The following is an 18,159-nucleotide window of genomic DNA, read 5'->3' on the forward strand; positions in this document are numbered from 1 at the left end:
GGGAAGGGAGAGAAGAGAGAGAAGAGAGAAGAAAAGGAGAAGAAGGAGGAAGAAAGGAGAAGAAGAAGAAGAGCTTACCCCTGCCTCCAAGCTCTGCTTCGGCAGCTTACCAAGCCAAGTTCAGGTATAAAAACTATACCTCTACATGCCGCCATACTGCTATTACTATTCTTCTCCATGGATCTCAGTGTTTTGGAAGCATTTCTGGTCATGGACAGCCCAGATCACCTGGGGGCTGCCATGTACCACCTCAGATACAACATGCAAACATGTTATATGGAACATCTGAGGTATATTCATGTATTTTTAATGCTATTTTGTTCCTAAGACTGAAGCTTGTCTCTATGCCAGACTGCACTGCACTGTTGCACCAAGAACAGGCAATCCGGGATTGGATCTGTGCATATAGGCTGCTCTCAGCCCAACCCTGTGTTACAGCAGCCTCAGACCACCCTACTTTACATTGGATCACCCTTGCATGCAGCCCAATCCAAGGCCATGTGCTGGAAGACAGTTGGGTTACTATTCACTAGGTTGTCTGGGTAGCTCCTGGCTGCCAAGTGGTGGGCCCAGGTCATGATCTATGTGGACCACTGCAAACTACTCCACATGAGGTCCACAGTGACCTAACATGCATAAGGGATCGACCATGGCACTGCCTATGGTGCAAAACCCAAGAAATTGAGCCTGTTCACGTTTTAAACAGGCTCTGGGTGATGCACACATCACATAGTGCAAGGCCCAGAGAATTAAAAAGGCCTGATATGCAGATCTGACCATGGGGGTTTCCACCAATGGACTGTAAACAGTGTAAGGAGGTGGTAAATGACCAAAATACCCCTCCTCACATCTGTCCACATTTATTTGTACCTTGGGTACCCAAGTGGGCCCTGCAGGGCTTGGAAACCCTGTCTATGTTGGTCTACAGCACTGCTGACCTTGGGACTGTGTTGTAAGACTGTTAGGACCTAGAACCATGTACTACAGTGGTAAAATACCATACTGACCCTGAACCACATTCTTCGGATGAGGCACCGGGACATACGCCTAAAGCCCAGTGCAAGGCCCAGAGAATTCCAAGTGATGTCAAATTGAGCACCGAGTTTGACCAGTGAGTCTAGATCAACACTAGGACATCCAAGAATAGTTTTAAATATTAAATAACACATGTCTGATCTAATACTTTAGGATTTGATCCCACACTCGAGGTGCACTACCAGACTGCAGCCTAAACTGAAACTGCAACTGATCTCATAGAACCAGGCCAAGGTGAGTGGAATGTCATCGTGTATGTACATGTAATATGAATAATATGCTAAATCTAATTTTCATAAACATTAATATTATGATTCATGTTTAATTCAAGTCTTATAAATACAATGCAATATTGTGTGACTATTGAACAACTCTGTTTGAATATTCCATGTTGATTGTGAATACTAGACTAGATGTCGTAGCCGGCTTGGAAATGAGGCCTATGGTAGCCTGTAGGATACAGTTGACACCGCCGACTCATACGATGCCATATAGACATGGGGTTAGAGTTTCATCACCCGTGCTGTACACCCTTACCAACAAGGGTTAAGGTGTTGGGTGCCTGTGAGAGCGACCGTATATATGAGTTATATGTCGGGCTTTAAGCCAGAATAGAAAAGAAATGTGATTATGAGCTATATGTCGGGCTTAAAGCTAGAAAAGAAAAGAAATGTGATTATGAGCTATATTCTGAGCTTTAAGCCATAAAAGAAAAGAAAAGAGAAAAAGGGACGGTTACCTCACAAGTTAATCATAGAGGGCTGGTCGGGCTGACCTTGGTGAACGAATGCGGGAGCTGACTGGTCTTCTCCGACAACTCGATGGGTGTATCGCGGGAAGGGGTTAAAAGCCCGCTGATGAGCACATTTATGGGTGAAATCTTAGGGTATAAAGCATGCATTTTACCACATTGAATAGAGCTACTCGGGTACTTTTTGTCATTTTTCAGGTTTAGGGGCATTTTGGTCAAAGTGGTGAATACATGTCTAATTGGACCGCCAAACGCTAGGTGACAAGGTTGAAGAATTCATTTGGGTTAGCTTTCCAATGCGCAACATTAGAAGTCACTTGATTAGAGTCGATTCGAGTTTAGAAGGAGAGAAAAATCAAGCACAGGGGCATAACGGTAATTTTGGAGAATAAAAAATCTTTCAGAAGATATCAGATATTGGGCTCATATCGTCTAGAACTTAAAATGATGCAACTTTAATTCTCGGGTTAGTTCCATATGGACCCAAGATAAAAAGATATAGCTCAAGAACGATTCCTAGTGAAGTTGGAATTTAGGATAAAAAAATATAATAAAGAAAAGAGATTTTTCTCTCCAATCTCTCTCTCCTAAACCCTCTCGGCTTCGATCTCTTCTCTCTCCCACTTTCTCTTAAATTCTCTCATCTCTCCTATCTCCTTCCCATCTCCCTTTCACGAGCTCTCTCTCCCCCCATATAAAATCCCATCTCTTGACCGCACTCGTGAGAGCCCTCTGTTTTAGATTCCTTAGTTTTTTTTTCTCTTTTAGATTTATTTTTCTGTTACAGTAACGGCAGTGGTCTTCCATTTTTAATACAGCAGTAGTAGAATTTCTTTCCCAGTTTCGTTTAGTTCCCTTCTAAAATTTAGTTTCCCTTTTCAGTTGACAGCAGCCCTCTTCCTTATACCTGATTTCTCATCCTCTTCTTTTTAGTTTTTTGTTTTAGATCTTATGTAATTAGGTTATCATATGGAATTTTAATTTTTAGAATCATTGTTAAGATAATTTTTATTTCCCCATCCCTAAGATCATATGTGTAATTTTCATTATACACTTTGGTAAAAAAAAAATTAAAAAAAAAGAGAGCTTTAAGGAGTGCCTAATTTTAGATTGTGGCTTTTGTATGCTTGTTTGAGTGAGGAATTCAAAGAACCGGATAGAATGAGTTGAGATTCCAACCATGGTTGAGGAAGGAGAGAGGCAACCTATGACCCTTAGGGACCGCTTTTATCCCACAAGGGTTGCACAACCCTCATGCATTCGCTTACCCGTCGCCCAAGGAAACAATTATGAGCTTAAATCTAATTTCATTAGTATGTTGCCCCACTTTCATGGGGTAGCTAATGAAGATGCATATTTGTTTCTTAGGGAGTTTGAGAAGGTATGTGTGCTCATTAAGATGCAACAATTGACTGATGATGCGGTTAAATTGAGATTCACCCCCTTTGCACTTAAGGATCAAGCTAAAAAGTGGATCTATGGTTTGCCTAGAGATTCAATAACTACATGGGATCAATTTATAGTTGTCTTCCTAAAGAAGTTCTTTCCCTTGCATAAGACCAATAGGATTAGGAATGACATTCTGCAGTTCAGACACAAACCAAACGAATCCTTCTCCACATTCATGGAGAGATTCAACAACCTTCTTCAAGAGTGTCCTCACCATGGCCTAGATACTTGACATCTGTGCCAAATCATCTATGAGGGTATAGATTATCAAACCAAGCAGTTGGTGGAATCCATGTGCCCAACTGGATTCACATCATTCACCGATGAAAATCATGCTTAGGAGTTTTTGGTTGACTTAGCGGACAAGGCCAGAGAGTGAGAATCCACTCAAGAAAATGAAAACTCCGGTAAGGGATTTTTTATAGAGGGAACTGTAGCCAAAGAGGCTCAGTTGGACAGTCTTATTAGAAGACTGGAAGCCATAGTGACCAAGGGACCTTTCCCGATAAATCAGGTTTGTCAGACCACCCCTTTGTGTAGTAGATACCAAACATCATCATATGTGATGGATGAGTGCCCTAATAGGTCTAGTGGGCATGGAAGCTATGACAGTGTGCATGTAATGAACAATCCTTATAGTGGAACCTATAATCCTGGGTGGAGAAATCATCCTAACTTCTCATGGAACCAAGATTCCAATCAAGTTGGTTCATCTACATTCTAGCCTCCAATCCAAGGTCAGTTTGCTCCCCAGCAGACTAACCCTAGATTTGTCTCCCCTCCCAATAATCTCCGACCCACACTACCAACCCCAATGATGAATCAGCAATCACCTGAATTTCTAAAAAATAGTGATGAGTCTACCAGGATAAATTCCCTTGAGAATAGTATGGAGCATCTCATGAGCACATTCATGACCAGCCAACATAACATGGAGAGGCAAATCTCTCAACTGGCCAATACTCTCCATGAAAGGGAAAAGGGTAAGATGCCAAGTCAACCAGATCCAAACCCTAGGACCTCTGTGCCCCATCCACCTCACACTTAGTTGAACTCTATCCATCAGAGTCCACACCACTCAGAACCCTCTAGTCATTGTAATGTCATATATGCTCTGAGGAGTGGACGTGAGTACCAACAAGAGATTCCAATTCAACCAACTCCTTTAACTTCTGAGCCTCATGTTGATGTTGTGAATGTTCCCCATCCACCACCCATTATAAGTGCCCCACATGACCCTCCCATAGTTGTGAATGACCAATCCCCTGTCCAAGGTTTGTCTAATGAACCTATAGTGGTTAATGAAGAGAAACATGAAGAGCCACCTGAGAAGACTTATGTCCCTAAGGCTCCATTTTCCAATGGGCTTAAAAGCAACAAGAAGGATGCAATAACTGAAAAAGTTTTAAATGTCTTAAAAAATGTGCTAGTTAACATCCCTCTTTTAGATGCTATTTCCCAGGTACCTACCTATGCAAAAGTCCTCAAGGACTTGTGTATTCAGAAAAGAAAAATTAATATACCTAAGAAAGCCTTCCTGACTGCCAATGTGAGCTCAGTTCTGTCACAACAGATAGTGGCTAAGTATAAGGATCCTGGTTGCCCAACTATCTCATGTATGATTGGTAACACTAGAATTGCCTATGCCCTTCTTGATCTAGAAGCTAGTGTTAATTTATTGCCATATTCAGTATACCAACAATTAGGGTTAGGAGACCTTAAGCCTACATCTGTCACATTACAATTGGCAGATAGATCAGTCAAGACTCCCAAGGGAGTAATTGAGGATGTGTTATTAAAGGTTGGGGAATTTCTTTTTCCCGTGGATTTCATAGTCCTAGATACCCAACCTGTGACCAATATCAAAGGCCAAATCCTAATTATCCTTGGTAGACCGTTCTTAGCTACTAGCAATGCTCTAATCAATTGTAGGAATGGTCTGATGAGGCAGTCTTTTGGGAATGTATCTCGTGATTTCAATGTCTTTATATTGGAAAAACAACCATGCTTAGATGAAGATGTGCATCTAATTTTTGAACTACCTGATTTGGTTGCAACTACTCTTAACACAGGTATCAATCAATGTCTAGAGGACTTGCCTCAATCCAAGTATGAGAGAGAGCCTTCTAAATTGTGGACCAAGCCACCACTTGTTGAGCCAGATGGTAATCTGTCTACTTCTCTTCCCAAGTCATCACCAGTGGAACCACCTGAAAAGGAACAAGAGGTGCTGTCCCAACAACCCAATGGAGGCACTGTAATATTTGATCCAGGTAAGGGTACAAACTCTACAATCTCTAGCACATCTCTTAATTCTTCTCTCATGCCACTTTCTTCACCACATTCTTACGAGATCATGGATTTCCATGCACCTACTTATTTTGAGCCACCATAATCATATCCGGTACGCCCCCTCTTCTTTGTCCTTGTTTTTATTTTTTTTCATGCATTGAGGACACTGCATCATTTAAGTATGGGGGGGATTTCATTGATTTGTAGTCTGTACTTTGATTCGAGAATGAGTGTGTAGCCTCTTTAGTTTACTTTTCTGAAAGACTTTGAGAACATCCAAAATACCCTACACTTTGAAGTAATAAAAAATTCTTCACTGAGGAGGGAATTGGAATATACTGATCAAAGGGATTTTAAATTCTTTGAAAGTACACTGTCTACTAAGAGAGCCAATTTTGTTAGTCATCCTGTTTACACTAGTTTTGGTTAGGTGCTAAGGTTGAACCATGATACACTTGCATGATATAGCTGATTGCCAAGAAAAAAAAATTATTTACTCTTTGATCCAGTCTTGGCTTGTGATGAGCACAGTAATGTGTGAAATCTTAGGGTCATAAGCATGCATTTTACTCACATTTTACGGAGCTACTCGAGGTATTTTCTGTGTTTTTAGGTTTTAGGATAATTTTGATAGAAGTGGAGTAATAAAGCTAAAGGAGCCAAAAAGAAGAAGATTCAATGAAGACAGGAGCTGAAGACCAGAGCGAGTCGATCCGAGTTAAGAGAAGAAGAAGAAAAGAGTAAAATCAAGCATATGGGCATAAGGGTAATTTTGATAAATTGAGAATCTTTCAAAAAATAGCGGATATTGGGCTCATATCGTCTGGAATTCAAAACGATGCAACTTTAATTCTCAGGCTGGTTCCATCTGGGCTCAAGATACAAAGATATAGCCCAATAATGAATTTTTGTGAAGTTATTTATGATGAAGGAATAGAAAATAAAAAAAAATAAAAAAAGAAAGAAATCTGTCACTCTCTCTCATGTGATAACACGTTGTAGATTGAGAATTAAAAATCTCTCTCTCTCATTTTCACATGGATTTTAGGGAGTTGGAATTGGAAGGGAATCAACCACGGTTTTAGTAGTTTCCAATTGGGAGTTCACTTCCTTTGTAAAGAAAGAACGGTGGAGAGGACATCACACAGAGCACGATGGGCATATAAGAGCAGCAAGCGCCCTCTTCCCCAGAGAGCTTTTCTTTGGGATTTTTATGTTTCTTCTATTGGTCTTTGTTCTTATTTCTCTTTCATGTAACGAACAGCAAGCTTCCAATTCGTTTTTCTCTTCAACATTTTGGTTTTAATTGAAGTTTTAGATAACTCTATCTTCCCATTCCCGATTCTCTCATCTTCCTTTTCTTTTGAGTTTTTTTTAGATCTTATGTATTTAGGTTATCATATGTAATTTTTAGAATCATTGTTACGATAATTTTTATTTCCCCATCCCTAAGATCATATGTGTAATTTTCATTATATACTTTGGTAATTTGTTCTTCAATATTGGATGCTGCTTCAAGTGATGGGATTCAAGTGACAGGATCATCTTCATTGGAGTTATTCAAATCAGCTAAGTTCTTCTTCTTATAAATTTTAATTTTAGTAATTTCTATATCTTTTTCTCCATCAATCCTTCATTCCCTCTTCATTGCTTTCATGGCTAGCTAAACCTCTCCTCTTGGGAGTGGGTGAAAACATGAGAGGGAAGAATTGATGGCTAGCATTGTTTATGTGATTAATGGACATGATCAATATTAGACTTACAATGGATGACCATCCACAGCTTGTATGTCATTCCAAGGGGAACTATATACATGTTCGTTAGCCGTATCCATTGTGATACCATTATGTTCATGTATTTTTTTTATTTACATTATATGTTGTATGAGCACTATTTTTATAGGATATGTTAGCCGTATATGAGCCGTGCCGCATATCTTACCGACCTAGGCTGTATGCATGCTTTGTCCTAATATGCTAGTTGTTGATCTGCCCTAATTCTCATGGTGGAACCCATTCCCAAGTGACTTTCTTGCTTTTAATTTATCCATTCCCTTAGCGGTTGTCCTAGTTTCTATTTTTAATTTGTTATCTTTGGTAATTTAGTTGCTTCTATATTTGCTAATTTCCATAATTGGTAGTTTCCATATCTAGGTTGTTTCCATATTTGGTAAGTTGTACACTTCGCGTTAATTAAAAGTGGAAATTTATTCAAGATTGACCTCCTCGTGATCGACCCGTAGCTACGATTGACCCCTACGCTTGCGATTAATTATTTCTTGCAAACAGCTTATAGCCTATTTGGTTTGAGTAAGTAAGCCCGAGGGGTGTTTTACACCTAATTCCTTAAAGCTGTCTGGTTTGAGAATAATTGGCCTAAAGCTCGCTACAAGAGCCACCTAAAAAGCTTAAGAAGTCAAGACATTGCACAGATTGGAGTAATGTGTGCTGAGGAAAAAAAAAAAAAAGAAGTTTGAACACATACTGCATCAATGTCTAAAGCCACAATGTGGCAATCAAATGATATATGCACTGAGAATCTATTCCAACACTACTTAGTAACTTGGGTGTCTGGTGCAAGCCCTGCATGTCATTCAAGCCAATTGTAGTGGAGGGACATTTGAGTTCAATACTTGAAAAAATATGGCAAGTAAAATCAAAGTGAAATTGAAATTGTGCATGTGTTTAAAGGTTCTACCAAGGTTCCAAGCTGAAATCTTTTATAGCTTAGATGACCTACTTGATCTAATCTCAAGGAAAACAGTGTAACTCACCTTACCTCAAACCTCCCTAAATTAGATGTATGACAATTTTCCAACTCAGAGTGGGATAATAAAGTTCAAGTGTGGGGAAATATCTAAAAAATCTCAAAGTAATTTATCTTGGGGCTCCATTCTTTATCTTGGCCATAGAATGGATTTACAAATTGAATTTTGTGTGTATATTCACTGCAAACACTCACGAGACACAACTCGCCCACTAGGGGTAACCTAGGGGTTTAAAGGCTTATTGCACGTGCTAAGTGCAATCGTGATTCCTACGAAAGTGAGTTAGGATTTCTACATTTTAGGATAGTTTTTGTTTTATTTACTTAAGGACAAGCAAAGTTCAAGTGTGGGGGAATCTGATGAGCACATTTATGTGTGAAATCTTAGGGTATAAAGCATGCATTTTACCACATTGAACAGAGCTACTCGGGTACTTTTTGTCATTTTTTAGATTTAGGGGCATTTTGGTCAAAGTGGTGAATACATGTCTAATTGGATCACCAAACGCCAGGTTACAAGGTTGAAGAATTAAGTCGGGTTAGCTTTCCAATGCGCAACATCAGAAGTCACTTGATTAGAGCCGATTCAAGTTTAGAAGAAGAAGAAGAGAGAAAAATTAAGCATAGGGGCATAACGATAATTTTGAAGAATCAAGAATCTTTCAGAAGATATCGGATATTGGGCTCATATCATCTGAAATTTAAAATGATGCAACTTTAATTCTCAGGTAAGTTCCATATGGACCGATAAAAAGATATAGCTCAAGAACGATTCGTAGTGACGTTGGAATTTAGGATAAAAAAATATAATAAAGAAAAGAGAAAATCTCTTTTCTCTCCAATCTCTCTCTCCTAAACCCTCTCGGCTTCTATCTCTTCTCTCTCCCACTTTCTCTTAAATTCTCTCATCTCTCCTATGTCGTTCCCATCTCCCTTTCACGAGCTCTCTCTTCCCCCATTGAAAATCCCATCTCTTGATCGTACTCGAGAGAGCCCTCTGTTTTGGATTCCTTAGTTTTTTTTTCTCTTTTAGATTTATTTTTCTGTTACAATAACGGCAATGTTCTTCCTTTTTTAATACAGCAGTAGCAGAATTTCTTTCCCAGTTTCGTTTAGTTCCCTTCTAAATTTTAGTTTCCCTTTTTAGTTGACAGCAGCCCTCTTTCTTATACCTGATTTCTCATCCCCTTCTTTTTAGTTTTTTGGTTTTAGATCTTATGTAATTAGGTTATCATATGTAAATTTAATTTTTAGAATCATTGTTAGGATAATTTTTATTTCTCCATCCCTAAGATCATATGTGTAATTTTCATTATACACTTTGATAATTTGTTCTTCAATATTGGATGCGGCTTCAAGTGATGGGATTCAAGTGACGGCATCATCTTCATTGGAGTTATTCGAATCAGCTAAGTTCTTCTTCTTATAAATTTTAGTTTTAGTAATTTCTATGTCTTTTTCTCCATCAATCCTTCCATCCCTCTTCATTGCTTTCATGGCTAGCTAAACCTCTCCTCTTGGGAGTGGGTGAAAACATGAGAGAAGGAAGAATTGATGGCTAGCATTGTTTATGTGATTAATCAACATGATCAATATTGGACTTACAATGGATGACCGCCCACAGTTTGTATGTCATTCCAAGGGGAACTATATACATGTTCGTTAGCCATATCCATTGTGACACCATTATGTTCTTGTATTTTTTTTGTTTACATTGTATGTTGTATGAGCACTATTTTCATAGGATATGTTAGCCGTATATGAGCCGTGCCGCATATCTTATAGACCTAGGCCGTATACATGCTTTGCCCTAATATGCTAGTCATTGATCTGCCCGAATTCTTATGGTGGAACCCATTCCCAAGTGACTCTCTTGCTTTTAATTCATCCATTCCCTTAGCAATTGCCCTAGTTTCTATTTTTAATTTGTTATCTTTGGTAATTTTGTTGCTTCTATATTTGCTAGTTTCCATAATTGGTAGTTTTCATATATAGGTTGTTTCCATATTTGGTAAGTTGTACACTTTGCGTTAATTAAAAGTGGAAATTTATTCAAGGTTGACCTCCTCGTGTTCGACCCGTAGCTACGATTGACTCGTACGCTTGCGGTATTATTTTAAACTCAAACACCCGCACCAGGGATACATGTATTGGGGATTGTAGTAGCACTAACCTGCCCTAGTTATGATGTTAGGTGGCTAATAAATAATTGGACTGCATTTTCATGTAGGATCCATATGATTGTGGTTGCATATGCATGCATGATGATATATTTTACTCAGGGGCTCAATGGGGCTCACACTCTGTTATATATGCTTTTCTATTAGATGATTGTACAAGTGGATGTCATTGTGGCGGGGAGGCTCATTACACGGAGGACTGCCTTGGTGGTTATGACCATATTAGTGTGGACCCCGATGGAGGTTGTCCCAATGGTCCGAGTGTTCTCGGTGACTACTGAGGACTGACCCGTGAAGGGTCTTAACGTGGATGCTGATGCTGCTTTTTGTCTTGGGGACTCCGTTTTTTACTTTGTCAGGAGTTTATCCTCATTTCTGCTTTTAGTCTTTCTCTTTCTTTTTGGGGCTTGAGTTACCTCGCCCTGTGTATATTTTCTTTGTATTTCAGCTGGTGTATATATTAGTTCTTACAGTTCTATTTGTGGGTATGTGTGGGGGAATGAACAAACCTACTTATGTATATATCATCATTTCCCGTACCGCTACGTTTCTTTTATTCCTCAATGTATATATAGTTTTTTTTTGTAGCACTCTGAGTTACATGTTGTATTACTAAGGATGTTTGTGAATGTATTAACTACTTCTAGATCCATGGGATTTGGCAGATTGCTGTTACGCAGTTCGGGTCACCTACCTAATCCTCCCAGGGGGTGGTTTGGGTTTTGACACACAAACATTACATCCAACAATCCAATAATATCCTATTCTGAGGATTTTCTTGGCGAGCATCCTGGCATTCATGTGCGGTCCATAGATTCCCTGATGGATTTCTTCCATGATGACTTGGGCCTGTTCCTCGTCTACACACAGTAGTTATATACCATCGTAGGACCTCTTGTATAATAGGCCGCCTTGAAGCACAAACTGCTTGGCGTGCTTCCGCAACCTCTTATGTTCACTGGCTATGGAATTCAAAGGATATTTCCTTTCTTTGATGAAGTCAGTGATGGGTGCAGACCACGACCTCCCATCAGTTGTCAGAGCATTTACTGACTCTTCATATGCTGGTACATACCTTCTATCTACCAAAAATGGGTGAACTTGAGTATCTGGAGTGCATTCAATCATTAAAGCCAAAGTAGCTAGGGCATCGGTGAATCTGTTATTGTCCCTTGGCAAATATTCGAATGTGACTTCATCGAAGCTCTTGATCAAGTTCTCCAAATGTTCTTGGTAAGGCTTCAGCTTTTCTGCCTTTATCTTCCACTTCCCTTGAGTTTGATAAATCATGATCGACGAATCTCCATAGACTCTCAACTTCTTGATCTCTAATGCCATGGCAACTTCGAGACTGATTGCACATGCTTCATATTCTACAATGTATTGTTGCAAGGGAATTCTAGCTAGAATGCATACGGTAGATAGAGATCATCTGGGGTTACCAACAATATTCTTGCCCCATATCCTCTCTGATTTGTTGCACCATCAAAGTACAACTACCACCTGTCTTTCTCCTCCACATTTGCCAAATCCTCATCTGGGAATGAGTCTTCTAGCAGCTGTGAATCTTCCCTAATTGGGTATGTAGCTAGATAGTCTGGGATTGCTCATCCTTTTGTGGATTTTTGGTTGACATATGTTATGTCAAATTTTGATAACAGCAACAACCATCGGGCCATCCTCCCTGTCAATGCTGGCTTCTAGAAGAGATATTTAATCGGATCCATCCTTGAGATGAGCCAGATTTGATGTCCGATCATGTAATGTCTCAACCTCCTGGTCGCCCAAACCAAAGCAGTGCACGTCTTTTCTAATGGGGTGTAACGAGTTTCGTACTCCAACAGTTTCTTACTTAAGTAGTAAACTGTGTGTTCTTCCCCACTCTTCTGATCTTGTTGTGCCATCATGGATCCCGTTGATGTTTCGCCGACAGATAAGTACAATAACAATGGTTCGCCCAATACTGGCGGAACAAGGACGGGTGGATTCATCAGGTATTCTTATATCCGTACAAACGCCTCTTGGCACTTATCATTCCATTGCTTCGGTTCTTCTTTCTTTAGGAGCTTGAAGAAGGGTTCGCATACGGTGGTTAGTCAAGCTATGAACCGACTTATGTATTGAATTCATCCTAAGAAACCCTGGATTTCTTTTTCTATTTTTGGTGCTGGCATTTCTGTTATGGCCTTTATCTTATGGGATCCACTTCTATTCCTCTCTCGCTAACAAGAAATCCTAGGAGTTTCCTTACTGTTGCTCCGAACATGCACTTCTGAGTGTTTAGCCTTAGCTTGTACTCTTTAATTTATTTGAAGAACTTCCTCAATGCCACAAAATACCCCTGTCGAGTAACTGACTTGACAATCATGTCATCCACTTGTACCTCTACTTCTTTGTGTATCATGTCATAGAGAATGGCCATTGCTACCCTTTGATATATTGCCCCAGCATTCTTCAAACCAAAGGGCATTACCTTGTAACAGTAAGTTCCCCATGGTGTGGTAAACGCTACCTTTTCTCTATCCTTTAGACACATGCTGATCTGTTTGTATCCGGAGAATCCATCCATGAATGATAACGATAACAAGGCGTGTTTTGCCATATTGTCAACCAATATGTCAATATGCGACAAAGGAAAGTCATCTTTGGGATTGACTTTGTTGAGGTCTAGGAAATCCACGCACATTCTCACCTTCCCAGTTTCTTGGTTATGGGGACAATATTGGACAACCACTAAGGGTACTGTGTCAGTTGTAGAAATCCTGCATTCCACTATTGTATGACTTCCTCCCTAATCTTCTCACTCTATTCAGGTCACATCCTTCTGGGCTTTTGCTTGATCGGTCATGCATCTGGATAAGTAAGCAGTTGGTGTTGTACTATTTCTGGATCGATGTCGGGCATATCTTCGTATGACCAAGCGAACACTTCTTAAAATTCCTTCAACAGGGCTGTCATTTGACCAACTTCCTCCTTACTGAGGGAGGCACCAATTTTAACCATTCGTGGGCATTGTTCAGTTCCCAAATTTATTGGGCATATGTCCTGTCTGACATGTTGGGCTTTTCTTCGTTTTAATTGCTTTATTAAATGATGATGTTTGAGGATATCCTCTTCATCGGAAGAAGAATCAAAAGGGGAATCAAATGGAGAGGAGACATACTCATGGTTGATTTCATTCATGACAAGAGCAGGAATACAAGCAGACTCAATAGACTGGAAGGCACTACCCTCCTTGATTACAACAGACTAATCGACAGACAGGACTAACTCGGAGCTGACCACTCCCTAAGACTCTATCTTACTAAACCTTTCAGATACACTAATTCAGTCACAATTGGCTCTTGGACAGGGTGCATTAACAGATAAGGTTTTGGCACTTCTTCCTCCACTGCAGAGATCGTGGATATTTTAAACAGTCCTCCGATGTTCAGTTCTTCTTTGGTAGCCTTCAGTTTCATCTATTCTACTTTAAGGGCGATCCAGTCAATGTCCTCCTGAAAGAAGATTTCAAACCCTGGCTGGAGACTTCCACTGTCGTGATCGAACCAAGGCTCAATATTTCCGCAGTAAGGGAAGTTGTAACATTCTTTAACAAAATATCCATTCAAAGTCTTGAAGTATGGAGATGGTTTCTTGGCCTTCTGGCATTCTTGGCTCATTTTTGTAGGATAACTTCCCTTCTTCGGAGCTTCAATGCTTGCCAAGGTATGGACAATCTCTAGATCGCTAAAGAAAGTCATCATTTTTCCTTTATAAACAAATTTCATTTTTTGATATAGGCTTGAGGCTATTACTCCTACAAAATGTAACCAAGGCTGTCGCAACAGCATGTTGAATGATGCTTAGATGTCAATCACTTGATATTCTACAGTGAACAGAGCAGATCCAACTTGGATGTTTGTGGTCAGAACGCCCAGAACCTCCCTTCTTGTGTTATCATACGCTCGGATTGTTTGAGCAGAGGGCTTCATTTAGGTCAGATCCAACCCTATACAACTTGCAGCCTTGAGGGGTATGACATTGAGAGCCGACCCATTGTTAATCAGCACTTGAGGGACTCGATTCCTATTGCACTCTATTGTAATGTGCAGAGCTCGATTATGGTCCTTTCCTTCAGGTGGGAGTTCATTTTTCGATAAGGAGAGACTACATGGCATAGTTGGCGCCTATAATATGTGAGAGTTCTTCCAAACCCATTTCTATGGGTACTTAAACCTTGTTGTGTGCTTTCAGAATTGCTTCCTGATGCAACGGGGAGGGAGGCCATCAATAATCCTCAGATAGAGATGTTAGCTTGTACTTTTTTCAGCAAGCTCAATACCAGATTTTTTGGCTCATACTTGACTTGATTGGGAGTAGGTGCATAGGGCTTTTCTACAATCAATCCTTTATCTTTGAAGTTCTTTCCACTTTGGGTTTTTAAAACCTCGGGCTCCTTCTCATTTATGATGAGCTCGACTAGGCACAGCCCTTCATCTTCCAAGTCACTTTCAGTTATCACAAGGGTTCCCACCATGGGACTCCTCCTTCTTGGGCTAGTGACTTCGCATTCTGCTTTCAAGGCAGCAATGGTCTTTCGGGCCTTCTGCAGAATTTTGAACAAGGCTTCTTACTTTTTATAGAGGTGTTTGATGAGCTGGTCTTGGTTCGGCCTTCGCGGTTCTACTGGCATCATCTGTTGGACCATTTCAACGATCTCACTGGCTGATTTTTGGAATCTCATTATTTCGAATAAAGATCCAAAATGTTCTTCCTCTTCTGATGAGCCTTCTTCATCATTGGATATGATCAGATGAATGTTTTCTATGGGATCTTTCATTGGCTCTTCCATATTGATGTTATAGAGGTAGAACCTATCGTGTGCTCATGCCCATTCGTGATACTCCTCGCTTCCGCAGTCTGGAGATGCTAGAGGACTTTCATACAAATCTTCTATCAAAGCAAATACCAGGGCGATAACATCTTCAAATTGTTTTATAACTTGAGGTAATGGCCATTTTTCATTTACTGGTTGTTGTCACTGCAGTTCTTCTTGGTACCTTTTGTCTGAAAGCATTACTTCAAAAAGCATTTGATGAATCTTGTCGACCATTTTGAGGATCCCTCTTGCTTCGAAAGGAAGGGACCAAGCTCTTGGTCCACAAACTTCCTCATATTGGTTGATAAGAGGTTCTACCTCCATTTCAGATGCTTCATTGGGTAATTCATCGCCCATGTCTTCATTCAAATTTTCGTTGGACAGTTCCTCATTGCTTGAATCATCCCCTTCTTCTCCACTACTATCAACAGGGTGGATTCCTTCTGTTGGGTTAAAGTATGGGTCTCTAGTATTGATGTTACCGACCCAAGTTTTTCATTCTTTTGTCATCTTCGGGGGCCCAGAATATGCCCACTTGTCTAAGTACAACATGGGATCTTGAGGAGGATTCCCAAAGAAATCTTTCGCCAAAGCGAGATTTAACCAAGTCATGTTCCTTAACTCATGTAATGTTCTTTGGAGAAAGTCTTCTTCTATTGGCAACTCTATCTTCTCGCATTGTGTCGCGAAGTGTTCGCACACTATGTTTGGGAAGTGGGCAGTAGCTTTATACAGGATGTCATGAGTTGTGGACATTAGCTTATGGATGTCTTGCACTTGGTAGAAGATGCTCATATTCCACTTGTCAAAGTCCTCCCCTTACCCTTTTTTGATGTACTGGAGACCCTACTTCTTCATCGCCGCTTCTTCCTTCATCTTCTTGAGGGATAGGCTGAATGAAGTCTATTGGGTCTGCCTCATCATCATCAACTCCGATTGCCATTTATCCACTGTAGGGTTTCAACGGAGAACTCATCTTCAGGTTGTGGCTCAAAGTCTTCTTCTTTACTATCATCGGTCCCTTCCCATCTGGATAAGAAAAGTGTCTCCAGATAGAGTTTCACCAATGGCTAGTGCAGATACAGCTTGGATCAGACTTTGTGTGACCTCTTCAATTGTTCTCGTGCTGTCTTTAGATGACCCCTCCTCAATGGGTTGAATGTGAACTATGAAATCTTCTTCATCTTTCGAATCCTCCACATATGCCATGTGACTAATCTCATAATCGGTGAACTGAATGCTCTCAGTTGCCTATTGGGTCCGAGGCTATCGAGTCCATTCTCTAGAAATTCAAGCTTCATCATCCGATGGTCCAAGGCTAGGCCTTTCCCTTAGTCACAACATTGTCCGCCTCCTCTGAACTTTCCATTGCAGTTTGTCCTTGCACAGTAAACACATACCATCATTCTCCTCGCTCTCCTTTTCCAAGCGTACATGCTCCAAACACGAAATGGCGTTGGCTGACTTTTGATCATATCTTCTTTGTACATTTCCTTTAGGAAGTTGTTGATATTGGTTCTTGCTTCTACAAGGAGATCCATCTTCCACATGAGGCGTACTTTGTCCCTCCATACTGTTCTCAATTCCATCAAAGGTGCTTTTATGGGTTAGATTAGAGTGGCTGGGTCCAAACCCGTTGTCCCTTCTTTCAAAGCATTCACAGATCCCACGGACGATCTTGGAGAGTCAAGTTCATCTTCATCAATCGAACCTTTCAGGGTAGCAAATGTTTCTAGTATCTCATGCCGCTGAGGGTAAAGATACTCATGATACACTCCATGTAGATTCTCTAGGTGTTGGAACCACTTCCTCTAAGAGGCCGACCTTGTAGGAAAGGGAGAAAACAATATGTATATCATACAGGAGCTCTAACATGTTGGACTATCCAAAGGGGGACACGGGCGGATAAATAATTTTTTAACACCTGCCCACTCCCAGGAGGACTCGATACCATGACCCCCACCTACTCTGATACCATGTTGGAACCGCTTCCTCTAAAAGGCCGACCTTGTAGGAAAGGGAGGAAACAATATGTATATCATACAGGAGCTCTAACATGGTGGACTATCCAAAGGGGGACACGGGTGGATAAATAATTTTTTAACACTAGGATTATCCCCACTTGCTCTTCCTCCGCTAGATGGGGTTGTACCCTTTCGGCTGCTTTACAAAACCTTCTGGCGTAGTTGGAGAATCCTTTATTTGGCTCTTGCCTTAGCGTCTCCAATTCCTTTCTTTTCTTCTTACTCTCCTTAGTTTGGGCTACTAGGATAGCCCTATAGATTCGAGCATCCATCAGCTTTCGCTCTTGCTTTACAGGTTGAATCAGGACCGTCGGGTCCTTAAAGGGAACATCCTTTTGTAACATGTTCACTCCATGATCTGGCAGAGGGTTAGTAGTCACATTAGGCTGTTGACCTGTCTTCAATTCAATTTTTTCCCTCATCTATCAAGTCTTGGATTGCATGCTTAAGGTGTATGCATCTGTCTGTCTGATGACCCTTCTGATTGTGGTAATAATAGTGCCACTCTGGCTTATATCCTGGAGGTGGATTGGTCGTATTCACGGGCCACGATGGTACAACATCCAACATCCCTTCCTTCTTGAGTTTGAAAAAAAGGCGAGCGGTTGTCATACTGCCAAAGGTAAACTGTCTGGGAGGGGTTGACTGGTCAACCTGAATTACCAAAGGAGGAGCAACTGTTGGTGAAATTTTCTTCTCGGTGTACTGAATGGTAGTAACTGCATTCACTTCGAGGCCTTTCCCACTTCCTCCTCTGTTATTCTTGCCAGAATAAGATCTGAAAGCCTCTTTGGTTGAAGT

At 40.6% G+C, this 18,159-nt stretch overlaps 1 protein-coding gene across 1 annotated transcript; it reads right to left on the minus strand.

Moving 5' to 3' along the window:
- Positions 1 to 11,346: 11,346 nt before the first annotated feature.
- LOC122672238 lies at positions 11,347 to 11,811 on the minus strand. The gene has a single exon (XM_043869733.1). The coding sequence runs from the start codon at positions 11,809 to 11,811 to the stop codon at positions 11,347 to 11,349; it is 465 nt and encodes a 154-aa protein (XP_043725668.1).
- Between the last annotated feature and the right edge of the window lie 6,348 nt (positions 11,812 to 18,159).

The sequence above is a fragment of the Telopea speciosissima genome, chromosome 8, assembly GCF_018873765.1.
Source record: "Telopea speciosissima isolate NSW1024214 ecotype Mountain lineage chromosome 8, Tspe_v1, whole genome shotgun sequence".
Taxonomy (NCBI): Eukaryota; Viridiplantae; Streptophyta; class Magnoliopsida; order Proteales; family Proteaceae; genus Telopea; species Telopea speciosissima.